Source organism: Ooceraea biroi, chromosome 9 (genome assembly GCF_003672135.1).
Source record: "Ooceraea biroi isolate clonal line C1 chromosome 9, Obir_v5.4, whole genome shotgun sequence".
In the NCBI taxonomy this organism is placed as follows: domain Eukaryota; kingdom Metazoa; phylum Arthropoda; class Insecta; order Hymenoptera; family Formicidae; genus Ooceraea; species Ooceraea biroi.
Window position 1 is genome coordinate 296,126 of NC_039514.1, and position 14,184 is coordinate 310,309.

Consider the following 14,184-nt stretch of genomic DNA (forward strand, 5'->3'; position numbering starts at 1 on the left):
TGTAACATATATTCGTTATTAAAAATATTAAACAAACGGGATGAATATATGTTGTAATAGAAACCACTAAAGCTTTCTCGAAGCTCTTCGCCAATAATTGAGAAATTTTTGCATATTACAAACATCATCCTCGCGAAATCTGAAGCCATGAAAATATTACGACACAATTACGCATTCGGTTACATAATCAAATTTATGCCCCCTTCTCTCTCTCTTTCTCTCTTTTGCTCTCTCCCTGTCGCCCTCTCATTCCCTTTTCTCTCTCTGCCTTGTGCAGATGAATCTTCCTGAATTCATCTCGCAAGCGGGTGTTACGAACGGGATAAACTCGCGGGATATTCGTAAGTAAACTGGTAACGTGCTCGCACGCGACTACGACGAGCAATCGTGGAGAAAGTAGGAAACGCACTCCGACATGGACGCACGGGGCACCGTGTATAAGTAAAACGTCGCTTGCTTGTCGCGTACGATACTCGCGCGAAGAAAATAATTATTCGTGCGTTGCCAGGGGCATGACAGACTGCGCCTTGAGGAAAAACGAACGATACCTGAGACGGCATAAATTCTAATCACGGTTTCCCTTCCTCTTCCTTTCTTCCTCCCACGGTCAATCTCTCTCGGTCTCTCGGCCCACAAATTAATTTCTGTTCGTTTTTCCGATCTTCGCAATGCGATCTCAATAAGCGCAGTCCGCTCGCGCTCGCGAGCGCAGAAATCACGCGCTCCTCGAAACATCACACTCTGCACTGATAGTAAAAATTGACTATAATTGGTAAAAAATTATAGTCGAGATATTCATTTTCGATATTCATTTTCATAGTAAATTCTATTATGCTTGGCGCCTCAGGATAATATAAATAATTATAGTAAAATTATAGTAACTTGAACTATATTTTTTTACCAGTGTATACTCGGCTAATTATTCATTAACGGGGACGATCGTGCAATTATAGAGGCGCATGTAAAAGCGATCATATACGTTTCAGTCGGATCGGCAGACGCCGCGTGTCCGACTGCAAGATATTTCGTGATCCATCTTTGTCGGTGAGAAAAAAAAGAGAAAGAATCCCGTCGCGAATAGAAGCGCGATACGGTAAACGCTGCGTCGAATGTAACGAGCTTTCACTCAATTTTCGAAGGAAAGAGTTATTTCTGTAATACTCGATCACCACGAGTGATCGTGGATCGTTCGATCGACTCTCGATCACTCGAACCAACAGAGCTCTCGGCAAACTACGATTTCACACGTATATGATATTTTAACGAACTTAGTAATCGTGTCAGAGAAAAAAGGCAATATAGGTGCGCAACGTGCGCTCAATCGGTTTTCTGCGAATGCGAGAAAAAACGACCACTTCCTAGTTCCTATATGTCTGATTGAAACGCGGCGACGCGACGCGACGCGACGTCGTGTCGGAATAAGTGATTTGTTGTCGTTTCTCCGGCTAAACGGCATGTATCAGGCCGTGCTTCACGGTCGCTCGTAACGATGCGAAGTTAACGTTTTCGCGTGCGATTCTTTCTGTCCCGTTTCAGAGAAAATAAATGTTCTCACGTTATTGGTCGTCTTCTCGGTGATAAGACGCGAGATAACGTGGGCCCGGAGACATCGCCGAGCTACTTAACCGCGAGAGAGGAGAGTCCCCCTTGTGAAAAAATACGTTTTCTCCGTACGCGGGTGGGGAATCGCACACGGCGGTGCATAAAGCGCGTAATCATGCTTGCCTAGGATCCTTTGATCCTCTCCATGTGGATCCCACGTCGTGTAGATGTAAATGGATGGTCCGCGTCACCGTTCGCGGATACTCGCTTTCTCCAGACAGTAATGTAGTTGCCACGTCATGTTGGGGACGCTCCACCTATATTATATATAAAAACCATTAAAGTTTATGGAGCAAATTGAAAATGCACTTTCAAGGTTGCAAACTTACGAGTCAGAATGTCTCCATGTAAACTCATATGATCATATCGATCAAAAGCCCTCCCTGAAAAATCATAAATACCATTACATATATTTTTCTTCCTGACGAACGTCAGTTTACATCGTTTCGTAAATAACTAGAAATGATTAGCAATAATTTGTATAAACTTAGATAAATTTTTTTATTAGGAAATGCAGCGAGTATTTTAAATTTAAATAGATTGACGAAATTCAATTCTCTGATATAAATGAGTCCCAAAATAATATAAAAGTAATTAATACAGAAACAATAAAATGTAATATAATATAAATATAATATAAAAATAATATAAAAGTCTTAAATAAAAGTAAAGTTTTTATTATTGTATATCTATTATTTATTATTTATATATAACGGAATGTATTAAAAAATCATGAACATATTGTAATATAATTATGAATTATAAATTACATAATATTATAAAAATACACGTTTTTCGAAAAAAGTATAAATTAATGAATTGTTTACTAAAACACATACCGAGTGTCGACTAGAACTACGCTCCTGAATAGAGAAAACTGGTATCTATTTCTCGTGCAATATCTACTGCAACGATAGATAATCTACATACGCCATAATAACTACTCTTAATGTGTATTTATGAATTATTATTTGCAATAAATTTCGATCGTTGAATAGACTCAAATATTCATTTTTTCTAAGAAAAGGTACAAGACGCCAAGTAGACGGCTACTTTATTTTATGGAAAAAGGACAAGATAACATCATTCCAATAATAGAAGTAATGATATCAAAACATCGCTTTGATAAGGGATAAGGTATAATTAACGCGCGCGTTAAAAATTAAAGTAATTTATATATTTTAAAATCGGCGGAAATTGTTGAAAAATGGCGGACCAATCAGAAGGGGCTTTTTCATGGCCAGTCTCTATTTAAGACTGTCTAATTATATTTAAGTTTATTTAAGATGTTGTACGGATCATTTCATTGGCTACGGAATATCTGAAGAGAAATTTAAGCGATCTTAAAGATAGGATCTGACTATGAATACCGGCCTAAACACACCCTGGTAAGCATTCAACCATTTCACTGTGTGAATAAGAACCTTTTCATTAGTTCCTAAAAGATTCGCTACGAGCCTCCACTGTAGAAAGAGCGCTGTATGTCATTGTAAACTGTAAACTATTGTACGCATTGTGGTTAGGCAAAAGTCTGTTTTCAGAAGAATATGTACTATTGAAATTAAATAATACTTAATTCTAATTCATACGACTTGTAATTTAGCGGAATGGCATCTACGAATGAATTCGGGCCGGATTCCGGTGGTAGAGTGAAGGTAATATTACAACATAACCTATAATTTTGGCGCCACAAGATTCAAATGGTAGAACGTGACATGTTATCCTGGCTTGTCAGAGATTGGGCTCGTGGACAATGCCAGATTTGGCGTCTATAGGGCCACTTTAACAACAACAAGATATTCTATCTCGCGTTGTTCGATTGCAGGGAGTAACTATTGTCAAACCCATAGTGTACGGCAATGTAGCACGTTACTTCGGTAAGAAGAGGGAAGAGGATGGCCACACGCATCAGTGGACCGTATACGTGAAACCGTATCACAATGAGGACATGTCGACTTATGTCAAGAAAGTGCATTTTAAGCTGCACGAGAGCTACAACAATCCGAATCGAATCGTGATGAAACCGCCGTATGAATTAACGGAGACTGGATGGGGCGAGTTCGAAATAGTGATCAAGATCTACTTTCACGATCCAAACGAACGTCCTGTAAGCAAACGATTCACTCTGGGATTAAAGAAAGAAAGCTTTACAGACTTACTTTAATAACGTTAGCGTATAATGAATGTGTGAATTTTTAGGTAACGATATACCATATACTGAAACTGTTTCAATCAACCCCTGATATACAGCTGGGCAAGAAGAGTCTAGTGTCCGAATTTTACGAGGAGATAGTCTTTCAAGACCCAACAGCACTTATGCAACACCTGCTAAATTCCAGTAGACCTATAACACTTGGTGTTTGGCGACATAATACGGATTGTACGTATTGAATTGTAACGAAAGCTTTTAGTCTTGTTTAATAGGTACCGTGAAATTTTATAACGCGTTAGTACATTACATTGAAGCTACTGCAAGATGAATGATAGTAGAAAAAGATAACACAAATGTGGTTAAAACAATATTTACACACATATGTAATAATTGTCTTGGTATTTCACTAAAAACATATTACGAATGTAAAATAATTTAAACTGCAGCAATCAAATAATTTTATCTTTGCAGTTGAAGCAAAGAAGGAATCCACGATGAAAGCAATCATGGAGGCACGCAACAAGATAAGAGTCGAAGTGATAGATCTTAAAGAAAAGTTGACCTTAGCAAAGGAGACGATTGCAAAGTTCAAGGAAGAGATTGCAAAGATTTCTAAAGCTGGTGGAAGTTTGTCCGTCGTGTAGTGACGTCATTTCAAGATAGTGCTGTTTATAGCTTCGAACAAGTCATACTGATCATTTGAAAACATTTGACCATTCAAATAAGGACAGAATTATCTGTTTTATACTTGTATATAATGTACATAATTTTGTATAATTGTATAGCTATTCATAAATTTAATTATAATTCTATTATGAACATGTCTGTAATGATTTTAATTTATTCAAAATGAATACAGATTTTTTTCTTATAGTCCTGTTATTTCCCATTATAATTTTTAATGTTTTATATTTAGATGTGCAAAAGAAGTTCTTATCATTTCGTGAAATTATAGTCCTGTTATTTCCCATTATAATTTTTAATATTTTATATTTAGATATGCAAAAGAAGTTCTTATCATTTCATGAAATTTACGACTTTAAAATTGATTATAAGAATACTTGATGCTGACAAGCTCGAAATTGACAAGCGTACATTCTTAATGATAATAATACGATAATCTTGCTTAACGCCTACTTAAGGAAATAGTTTGATGTACATCTTATCGTATCATTTGGTGTTAACGTAATGCGTATCTCAAACATGTGGTAAAAAAAACAATACTTTCCTCCGTGAAAACCATTCACTCGAGTTATGTAAACCAGCACGTTTACAATATATAAAACATTTAATTTCGAAATTGTTATATTCCTCCAAAGTTGATACTTTTAAATGTTTCAGAAAATATTTTATTTATTATTTATTCCACTTCAGCAAAGAATAATTTATTCATATATGTAATCAGCTATGTCAAAATGTGTTCCAATTACGGATCAAAGGTCGTCAGAATTCTCTGTAGGCATCGAGGAGGGAACATTTTCGTCCGCACGCGCTACGTTATCGCACATATCAACGTAGGAAATGTGATGTAAACCTTAACAGAACTAGTAGTCACCGTGTAGTCAGTGAAGTAATGCGGGACGGTACCACGTTCGATCGAACTCCCGTGTGTCATTCAGTAATCTTTACAATTAGCGTAGCTTTATTACAATCAGTGTAGCAGAAAAAGTTTGCAGCGAAAAAGTGGATTTTCCTCACTCACTTTCATCTTAAAGAAAATGAGTAATACGATGTCGAACACAGTCAGCAAAAAAACGTAAGCTATTAGTTTATTTACGTCACGAGCTTCCTTTGTTCCCATTGGATCATTATCATACGCGTCGACTTTCCACATTCCACGTTGCCTTTCATCGATCGTTCATTCGTGTCTCGCTTATACCGGCAGATTTAAACTATTACATAACGATCAGAGCCTGATCAATCAGTCGTTCCGATACGAGTACCTGCTGAATGTATCGGAATTAAATAAGAATCAGCCCTCTCGATTGATTTTTTTAAGGAAAAATTTCGTCGAATATTTTCGATAATTTCTAAGTTACGAATCGATCGATAATGAACTATTTCTTCGACAAGATATTAATAATATTATTTAATATAACAAATATTTAATAATTAAAAAGACTGATTCAATGAATAAATTTTTTCTTATTTTTTTATAATTAATTTTTATAAATATAATATGTAAAATCTATTAATAAAATAGGAATCGAGAGTATTGTATTAACTAAAATTTCGTTTATCCTTCTCTATGCAAATACAATGAACAAAATAACTGAATTTTTCAATATTTATAGACGAGAATAACTATTCATAAAATCACAGGGGAAGAACGAAACAAGTTCAATGTATCTTATTTAATATGTAATCGCATATTAAATCGCATTTGACTCCTACTATATTCAATTTTTATATGTACACAATGTATATATTTCTTCAGGCCAGGAGTCGAATTCGTGATCGGCGCCCTGGCGGCAGTGGGCGCCGGCTTCTTCACGAATCCGATGGACGTAGTAAAGGTACGACTGCAATTGCAAGGTGAGCTGGAAGCGCGGGGCTCGTACAAGAAGATATATAAGAACACCGTGCACGCCGCGTACCTTATAGCTAAACACGAGGGTGCATTCGCCCTGCAAGCCGGGCTCGTGCCCGCTCTCGCTTTCCAAGTAGTGCTCAACGGTATCCGTTTAGGCGCGTACAAATCCGCGCAGAGATACGAGCTGATCGTCGACAAACGAGGCAATACCGAGGTTCTCAAGACCGCACTGGTATCCGGCACGGCCGGTTGCGTCGGCGCCGTGCTCGGCAGTCCACTGTATTTGGTAATTGCTTACTTACCAAATACTAATCTTCATTGGAGCCAAAAAATGATATTTGATAAAGCTATAGAATATAAATCTGCTTAAAAAAGTGATAGAGACACGCACCTCGCACATTAAGACAAGTTAATCAATTATCGTAGGTCAAGACGCAGTTACAAGCGCAATCCGCAAAGTCGATCGCCGTCGGCCACCAGCACAATCACTCGGGCTCTTGGAACGCCTACAAGTCTATCTGGAGGGAGGGTGGCGTCGCGGCTCTGTACAGAGGGTGGAACGCCAACTTGCCGCGCGTGTTCGTCGGTTCGGCGACGCAACTGACTACTTTTGGATTAGCGACGGACTGGTTACGCTCATTAGATGTAAGCAATATTTAGCTCTGCATTTTCACGCTCATTTCTGGCTCCCTCCTCGGAATCTCCAACTTGTCTCGATCACTCACAACAATTCTGGCAAGAATAAAATGATCGTATCAGGCATACATATCTACGCTAGAAATTTAAAAAAGTACAAAAAGTCTCGATAACAATATAAATTTTATACGATCGTATTATACATCTAAATTGTGCAGCGATCGAGGTGAGGCAGATTCCAGTGCGAGATCCGAGGGTAAAACATCAGCACGCGGCGCTACATTCTTAATTTTTCTCAGATACTTCCAGATCGCCCGGTACTGTTGACCTTCTTAGCCTCCGCGATCGGAGGCAGTTGCGTGGCCGTCACAATGCAACCGTTCGATGTTCTGGCGACGCGGTTGTATAATCAACGTAAGTACGTCACGCGGGAAATCCGCGTAAGATTGCTAAATTGAGCGCGCAATACCGAAGTTACGCCGCTTAAATACGTCGAATGAACAACGGCACTCGCTGTCAAAGTCTGATGTTTAGTACAAAACGCTTGTCGACTTACGGATTCGTTCGAAGAAACCTATTCGATCCGTATTACAACCGACAACGATTCTTTCGCATCGCATTTGGGACGCATCGCCGCGTTTGTCTAAGCAGTAACGATAACATATTAATATAGTACGCGTGACTATAAATACGATCCCATTCCGTCTGACTATAAATACGCTTCGAGCAAGGAATTGGTCGTGAAGAGCCTTCGAAGCGTGACGTATAAAATTCGATTGGAGAAAACGCTCAAAAGCTGAAGAGTTTTGGTAAAAGTATCGTCTTCAGTTCATTGTCCCTGAGAGTTGCTAACCCGTTTTAAATGTTGCATAAACGCAGAGACAGATGTGGCTGGGAAGGGCACCTTGTACAAAGGACTCGGAGACGCGTTCGTCAAGATATTTCGCACGGAAGGTTTCACCGGCTTGTACAAGGGAACGTTTCCAACGTGGCTAAGGATAGCACCGCACACGGTCCTGTGCTTGGTGTTTTACGAGAAACTGGATCAATTGTACGGCAAGCTTAGAACGCGAATTGATTGACACTCGTTGGACCTATTACACAATTGCTTTAAGTATACGCAGGAAGCGAGAACGCAACAGATTTTTTAGTAAAGATATTTTTCAAAAGCTCGGAACATTAATGTGCAGATTCGTTCTCGGAACAATTCGGCTCGATGTCGGCAGTGCTTATGCGATAGAAAATTTAGAATTACAGAGGCAATGTCAATCTAACTGTTTATATAAATGTAAAAATCTTAACGTATTCCTAATTCTCCTTAACTGCGTACGGCGCCGTGTACAATTCCATGCAATTATTTGCAATTATTTGCAGAATAGTCGCATATAAAATTTGCCCGCGGGCAATAACACTTGGACTTCGCTCAAACAAGTAAGTCTCGCGCCGAGACTTATTTACAGACAGAATAATGCATGACCGCGCGGATGAACGAGTTACGAGCGATGTCAGAAATTACTCACTCACGTCACGATTAACGATCATTGATTCCGTCAAAAACCCGTATAAAAAGTACTTAAATTACGTATAACAAATGTTACATCTACGCGGTGAGTGCAGCGTTCGGCCTTGATTTGAAGCCTCGAGTCATGGTTGCTGCTATGTCCGTTGTGCTTCGGCCTAGCGTTTCAGGCAAGTAGATCCTGTTGGCAAAGCAAAAATACATAAGGAGTTATTAGTTTATGTTATTACGAGTAGAAATCGTGCGTCGAGCTGCAACAATTATAATTACAAATTACAAACTATAAGCAATCATAAACGTGATTTACGTACCGGTTGACCTGCGCCAATATTAGTATGCATCCAGCGAAGACCAGAAAGACACACGGGCCGATTAAACTTTGCAGGGAAGGAAACATCATGCCGACGAGGAAGTTTCCTCCCCAGTTGAACACGCTACCCAATGACACAGCGGCAGGTCGCGGACCGACGTCGAACAATTCGGAGCCGATGAAAAACGGTATTGGGCCGAGACCAACACCGTAGAATACGACGTATGCCATTAGAAAGACGGTAGCAAAATACGGCATTAGCCAGGAACTGTCCTGTAGAAAGATGCGTTCAATGTTAGTCGTACAATTGCGCTTATTTTACATTATAAAAATTGTACATCATTTTATTATTATATCAACGATATGTTATGACTAAGTATTATTAAGAGTACAACAAAATTGTAAAATTACATGACGTAAAGTTCTTAAAATTAACTTGTATATTGACACAATTATTTTAAGAAATAGAATAAAAAGTATGGATTATTTTTTATTATTATATCATCATTCTAAACTTGATCTTATATCCGTATCTTTGAGATAATTGTATCATAATTGTGAAATCGTTATACTATTTCAAGATCTAAGATTATTGAAATTAATTCATTAAATTAAAATTAATTAATGGTCAATTAATAAATTGTGTGATAATTAAAATTGCCTTGTATACTCACAATTAGTGCTAGAGAGATGCACATGATAACAAGGCATCCTATGGAGCAGTAACAACTCACGAAGAAGACGATTCTTCTGCTGCACGACATCATCGGTACCGAGAAAATTGCCATCATAATGTTGGCGACGCCTGTGCCGAGAATCGCGTACTGAGCCTCATACATCGTGAGGCCGGCTCGCAGAAATATCGACTTTGAATAGTAGAAGACCGCGTTGATGCCAGAAAGCTGTTGACCAAATTGCATCAAGCACACTAGGAACAGCGGTAATCTCACAGTCGGTTCTCTTAACACGCGTTTGATGCCCCACGCCTTAGCCGTCGATTTCATTGCTAGTTCATGTTGCAAACTAGCGATCTCGTTTTGCAGCAGCATTATGTCCATGTTACGCAAGCGGTTGAGCTCTGCAAGAATTCAGGACTTAGTATAACAGTAATAAAGAGCGAGTAACAAATTAAATGGTATTTTCGTAAAAACAAAATTCCCTCACGCAAATGTATGTACTTGGCCGCGCATGAAATATTTCATAAAATATTTCACCTTTAAGGGCTTTTCCTTGTTCTCCTTTGATTATGTACAAGTACTTCGGGCTCTCTGGCAAAACGATGGTCAATAGTAGCGCGGCAAGACACAGTGGTGAGAAGGACGCCAACATGACGTGCCAGGATTCTGGAGTGCCTAGGACAGTCTCGAGTCCGGCGACTTGACCCATCAGCACGCCGCACGTAATGCCCAGTTGACACAAGACCCCAACGGCACCTCGTAGCTTCAAGGGTGCTACCTCCGTCATGTACATCGGCAGTAAACAAGTGGCCAGACCGCCGGAAAGTCCTGTCAGATATTCGGAAATATTAACAGACTTTGCAGGGAAATTCAAATTCAATTGTTCATTTCTTCAAATCGATCCTACGTGTCTTACGCGTTAATGTAAATTGAACACCCGATTTAAAAAAGATTTTTAAAGATTTTCTGACTCACCGACAATCACTCGGCCAAGCAGGAGAAGCTCAACCGAGTTCACAACTCGCACGAGCAAGAACAGAACACCTCCCACGATCCCGCAGATATTTCCAACGCATAACGCGCCTTTCCGTCCGAATCTATCGCTCAGCCAGCTATTGATCAAAGATCCAGACACACCTCCGATAAGAAAGACCGATACTATGGCAGACCAGAGTATCTGGAGCTCGTAGTCGGACAATTGTACATTATATCTCTCCTTGATACTTTGTTGACAGAACGATTGCATAAGCTGGAAGCCGAGAATATATCACGGTAATTACACATATAATTTCAAGCGATATACTAGATAATATTATACTGATTGTGAGTCATAAATGAAATCCATTACTACGAACATTAGCGGGATTGTTCATAACGCCTATGTTATATCCTGCTGGTAATGCTGATCCCAGACAGCAAGTGGCACCAGCCAGTACCAGCAAGGGTGTCCATCCACCGGGGTCCGCATCATGGGCATTGTTACAGTCCTATAGAACAGATTGTGCAGATCAATATTGCTCGTTAGATCACGAGTGGATTTCTACTTCTACTTTGTATCCCTTTTAAGCGAAAGCTGAATTTATTACGCATAACAGATATTTATTCTGTGTAACGAAAACAATATAACTAGAAAACAGTTTTTGACACGTAATTTTTGTATAAATGGTATGCAACTTATAAATTAGAGATGTACAGACAGCACATCTCAATCATTTAGTATAAAATTTTAAATAACGTCTTTATTTTAATTTTATGCTCCTAAATGAGAAACAGAAATATTTTATTATCCATATTGATAGTATTTATTCTATAGAACAACGTAAATAAAGTAATCTGAAGAATGTTCAGATAGAAGAAACAAACACCTCTGTGAATGAAGTTCAAAGATAACTACGAAGATAAGCTATGCCACCACACCAGTAAAAATCAAACAATGCATGCTCTAATAAGGAACTAGCGCACAAGGCTGACACTTACGGATTTTCGGGGTTCTCCAGACGAAGATTTTACCTTGGACACGTCAATGCACAGGGCGGAAACATCAGTCTCTGAAAATATAAGGAGGAAAATTGCGATTGCATTCAGGCTTCTCGGTTTTAAGATGTAAAGTGTCAGGATCGCGCGCGCGCCTCAAGCACGTCGTTTGTGCGTGCAGTAACAGCTAGTATATTGCTGTATTTTTAACGCAAGGCATCCCAATGATACACTCAAGACGACATATCCCACCAAGATCAACGATGATGACAATTTAAGATCGTGTTTGTCGTGATTCTCAATTTCCAGCCTCAGTTTCTTCTCGCACCTCGCGAAGATTAGCGAAGACAGCGGGGCGGGCGAGAGATATGCTTCATTGTCTTTCCTCCTTTTAACTGCACTCTCTGATCCCGCACTCTGTCGACTTTTTCCTTTCTTCTTATCATTTTCCGAGGTCTGCCATACATAGAAGACACACGGTGCAAACAAGGTGAAGAAAAGCCCTTACCTACGGTCATGTCGCGCGTCACGTGTCACGATGACCAGCGACAACAACCGGAGCAGCTGGAGACATCAGTCCGACTGATTCACTCGTCGCAGTGTAAGTGTAGGTAAGGTTAGGTGCGTTGCGTAGCACCGCGTCACAGCTGGTCGCAGCTGCAATGTTGTCACGTGACACCACTGATACGCCGGGCCGGCGTTCTTCACGGCGTTCTATAATATACATTCACTGTTCCGCCGCAGCTTCGCGGCGAACCGCACGAGTTTGAGGATTGATAGCGTGAAATTGATCGATGATCGCGAATGACATTTTGCATCTTCTTTTGAGTGGCAAATGCAACCCGCAATAAAACCGTCAATTTTTATCAGACAAAAGGGTAAGTCTCTTTTACCTACTCCCGTACTTTTCCTGACTCTGATAAGGAAATTAGTACATAGATAGGTATGTCAATTAAGATACGACTATGAACGATTCTGAATCGAACTGAACTGCGAACGAAATGCTAACATTTCGTTTTTATTTATCTATTTGTGTATTTAAAACTTATTAATTTATTGAAAATGAAATGAGGTGCCAATTAAGTTCACATTAGGTCTTTGTATGTTGTACGTCATATCAGCGCATTCGTGTCAAACTATATATATGATCCCTTGCTTTTGTCTTGCGTTGTTGACAGCTATTCGGATTTCTTACCTGCTGATAATTAATTAACGATAAGCATTATCTAGCTACTCGTTACGAAGGACACCACGAAAACTGTTTATAGTTATACTTATATTTTGCGACTTATATTTTACTTATTACGAACTTGATGCTTATACTAAACATTATTTCTTTCCTCCTCCAAAATCTAGCTATTTCATTACAAAGATAGAAAGTTTAAGAAAGCGCCGTTATATATATAGAACAGCAATACAGATTCGCTCATAATTATTTTGCTAATTATTTTGTTAATTTATCTCTTTCGATAAATTTCATTTTCTACGTTCGTAGCTTTATCTCTTGTCTTTTCTTGAATCGCAGTTTAAATCCATTCCTTCTCTCTCTTGCACGCGCGCTCTCGCGTTGAAGTCTGAACAGACACTTGTTTTGTAAGAAGCGGACGACAGGTAGGCGAAAACGGAGTAGTGGCAAAACGAACGGAATCCAGTGACTAATAAGATAGGAGTTTGTTCCTTGAACCGCGCCCCTCAGCCAGTTCTTTAGCTAGCGTAAAAATACATAGACAGGTAGCACGCGAGAACACGACTCTTCGCGTCGAGAATTTCGCGTAACGAAAATAGAACGCGCGTACACGTGGCGCGAAATTGCATGCGCGCTCGTAAATTCGAGCGTATTCGAGTAAGTAATTTAAAATAAATAATTTGAGACTGTTGAAATTCTTTCTTATTATATCTATAATTTTGTTTCTGTTCGTTCCTTTTTTAACAAAAGATTATCCGCTTACGCTCACGATCAACTTATATGCATTATCAGTTTAAACTAAGCGTTTAATTATCAACTACTGTACTGCATTTCGTCGTCACTGCTCAAGCATCATAATCAAGTATATTCCGATTTTGTCGTATACTTTTGTCGTGCAGCATACCTAAAATTCTGCTTCACGTAATTAAGTCTATTTAGAATCCCGACTTCTCGCCGCATTGAAACGCTACGAAATAAAATAATTCGATTGAAACAGATTAGAGAAGATTTTATAATAACTCCTGATTTCCTATATGGAAATTTTTAACCTGTGGAGAACATTTTACGACTTACGAGACAGCCTTGAAATATTCACGAAGAACTTCACCGATACCATTTTTAATATCGTATGCGGTCTTCTCTTCTGTATTCTAATCGATTTCGCGTATTTATTTCTGATATGAGACATACCTTGAGTCTCGTTCATTGTGCCTGTCATTCTCTGTGTGCGAACTGATGCGTAAATTCTTGCAAATCACGACGAATTCAAAGCGATCCTCAAGCGCACAACACCAACCGCCGCCAACGGGCACTGCGGTCCGACTGACGATGTCCGATGACGGCCACAGTTCTGCCTTTCAGCCTTTCGGCGTAGAGGTATCGTGACCGATATGTGCCGGACGATTATTGGTCAATGATAACTACGGACGGTTAGTAGCAATTCCGTTTGACACCGCGATCAACGAGACCGGCAGCACGTGAACTGCTTTGCTAGATCTATCCTAGAAATAATAGGCGTGTATTGTCATGATATATGTTAATAAAAACCATGTCGTTATTTTGCCACTGAGGAATATAAGAAAGTGCTAATTAAA

General features: G+C 39.3%; 3 protein-coding genes across 4 annotated transcripts; 2 read left to right on the plus strand and 1 right to left on the minus strand.

Annotated features, from left to right (window-relative positions):
* The first annotated feature begins 3,049 nt into the window (after positions 1 to 3,049).
* On the plus strand, positions 3,050 to 4,569 carry LOC105276115 (YEATS domain-containing protein 4). The gene is made up of 4 exons (XM_011333474.3): positions 3,050 to 3,257; positions 3,428 to 3,709; positions 3,802 to 3,982; positions 4,226 to 4,569. Exons 1-4 carry the CDS (start codon positions 3,210 to 3,212, stop codon positions 4,396 to 4,398), a joined length of 684 nt encoding a protein of 227 aa, XP_011331776.1. The 5' UTR covers positions 3,050 to 3,209; the 3' UTR covers positions 4,399 to 4,569.
* A 33-nt stretch (positions 4,570 to 4,602) lies between these two features.
* Positions 4,603 to 8,722, plus strand: LOC105276114 (solute carrier family 25 member 35). Its single transcript, XM_011333472.3, has 5 exons — positions 4,603 to 5,510; positions 6,192 to 6,573; positions 6,714 to 6,932; positions 7,223 to 7,337; positions 7,803 to 8,722. Exons 1-5 carry the CDS (start codon positions 5,473 to 5,475, stop codon positions 8,003 to 8,005), a joined length of 957 nt encoding a protein of 318 aa, XP_011331774.1. The 5' UTR covers positions 4,603 to 5,472; the 3' UTR covers positions 8,006 to 8,722.
* LOC105276113 (solute carrier family 2, facilitated glucose transporter member 3) lies at positions 8,175 to 13,808 on the minus strand. 2 transcript variants are annotated; one of them, XM_011333470.3, is made up of 8 exons: positions 13,781 to 13,808; positions 11,407 to 11,477; positions 10,785 to 10,916; positions 10,405 to 10,678; positions 9,967 to 10,257; positions 9,427 to 9,830; positions 8,754 to 9,025; positions 8,175 to 8,623 (listed from the first exon to the last, which is right to left on the minus strand). In XM_011333470.3, exons 1-8 carry the CDS (start codon positions 13,806 to 13,808, stop codon positions 8,524 to 8,526), a joined length of 1,572 nt encoding a protein of 523 aa, XP_011331772.1. In that variant the 3' UTR covers positions 8,175 to 8,523. The 2 variants fall into 2 exon arrangements, with proteins under 2 accessions (XP_011331772.1, XP_011331773.1); XM_011333471.3 differs by lacking the exon at positions 13,781 to 13,808 and adding an exon at positions 11,912 to 12,052.
* Positions 13,809 to 14,184: the final 376 nt, after the last annotated feature.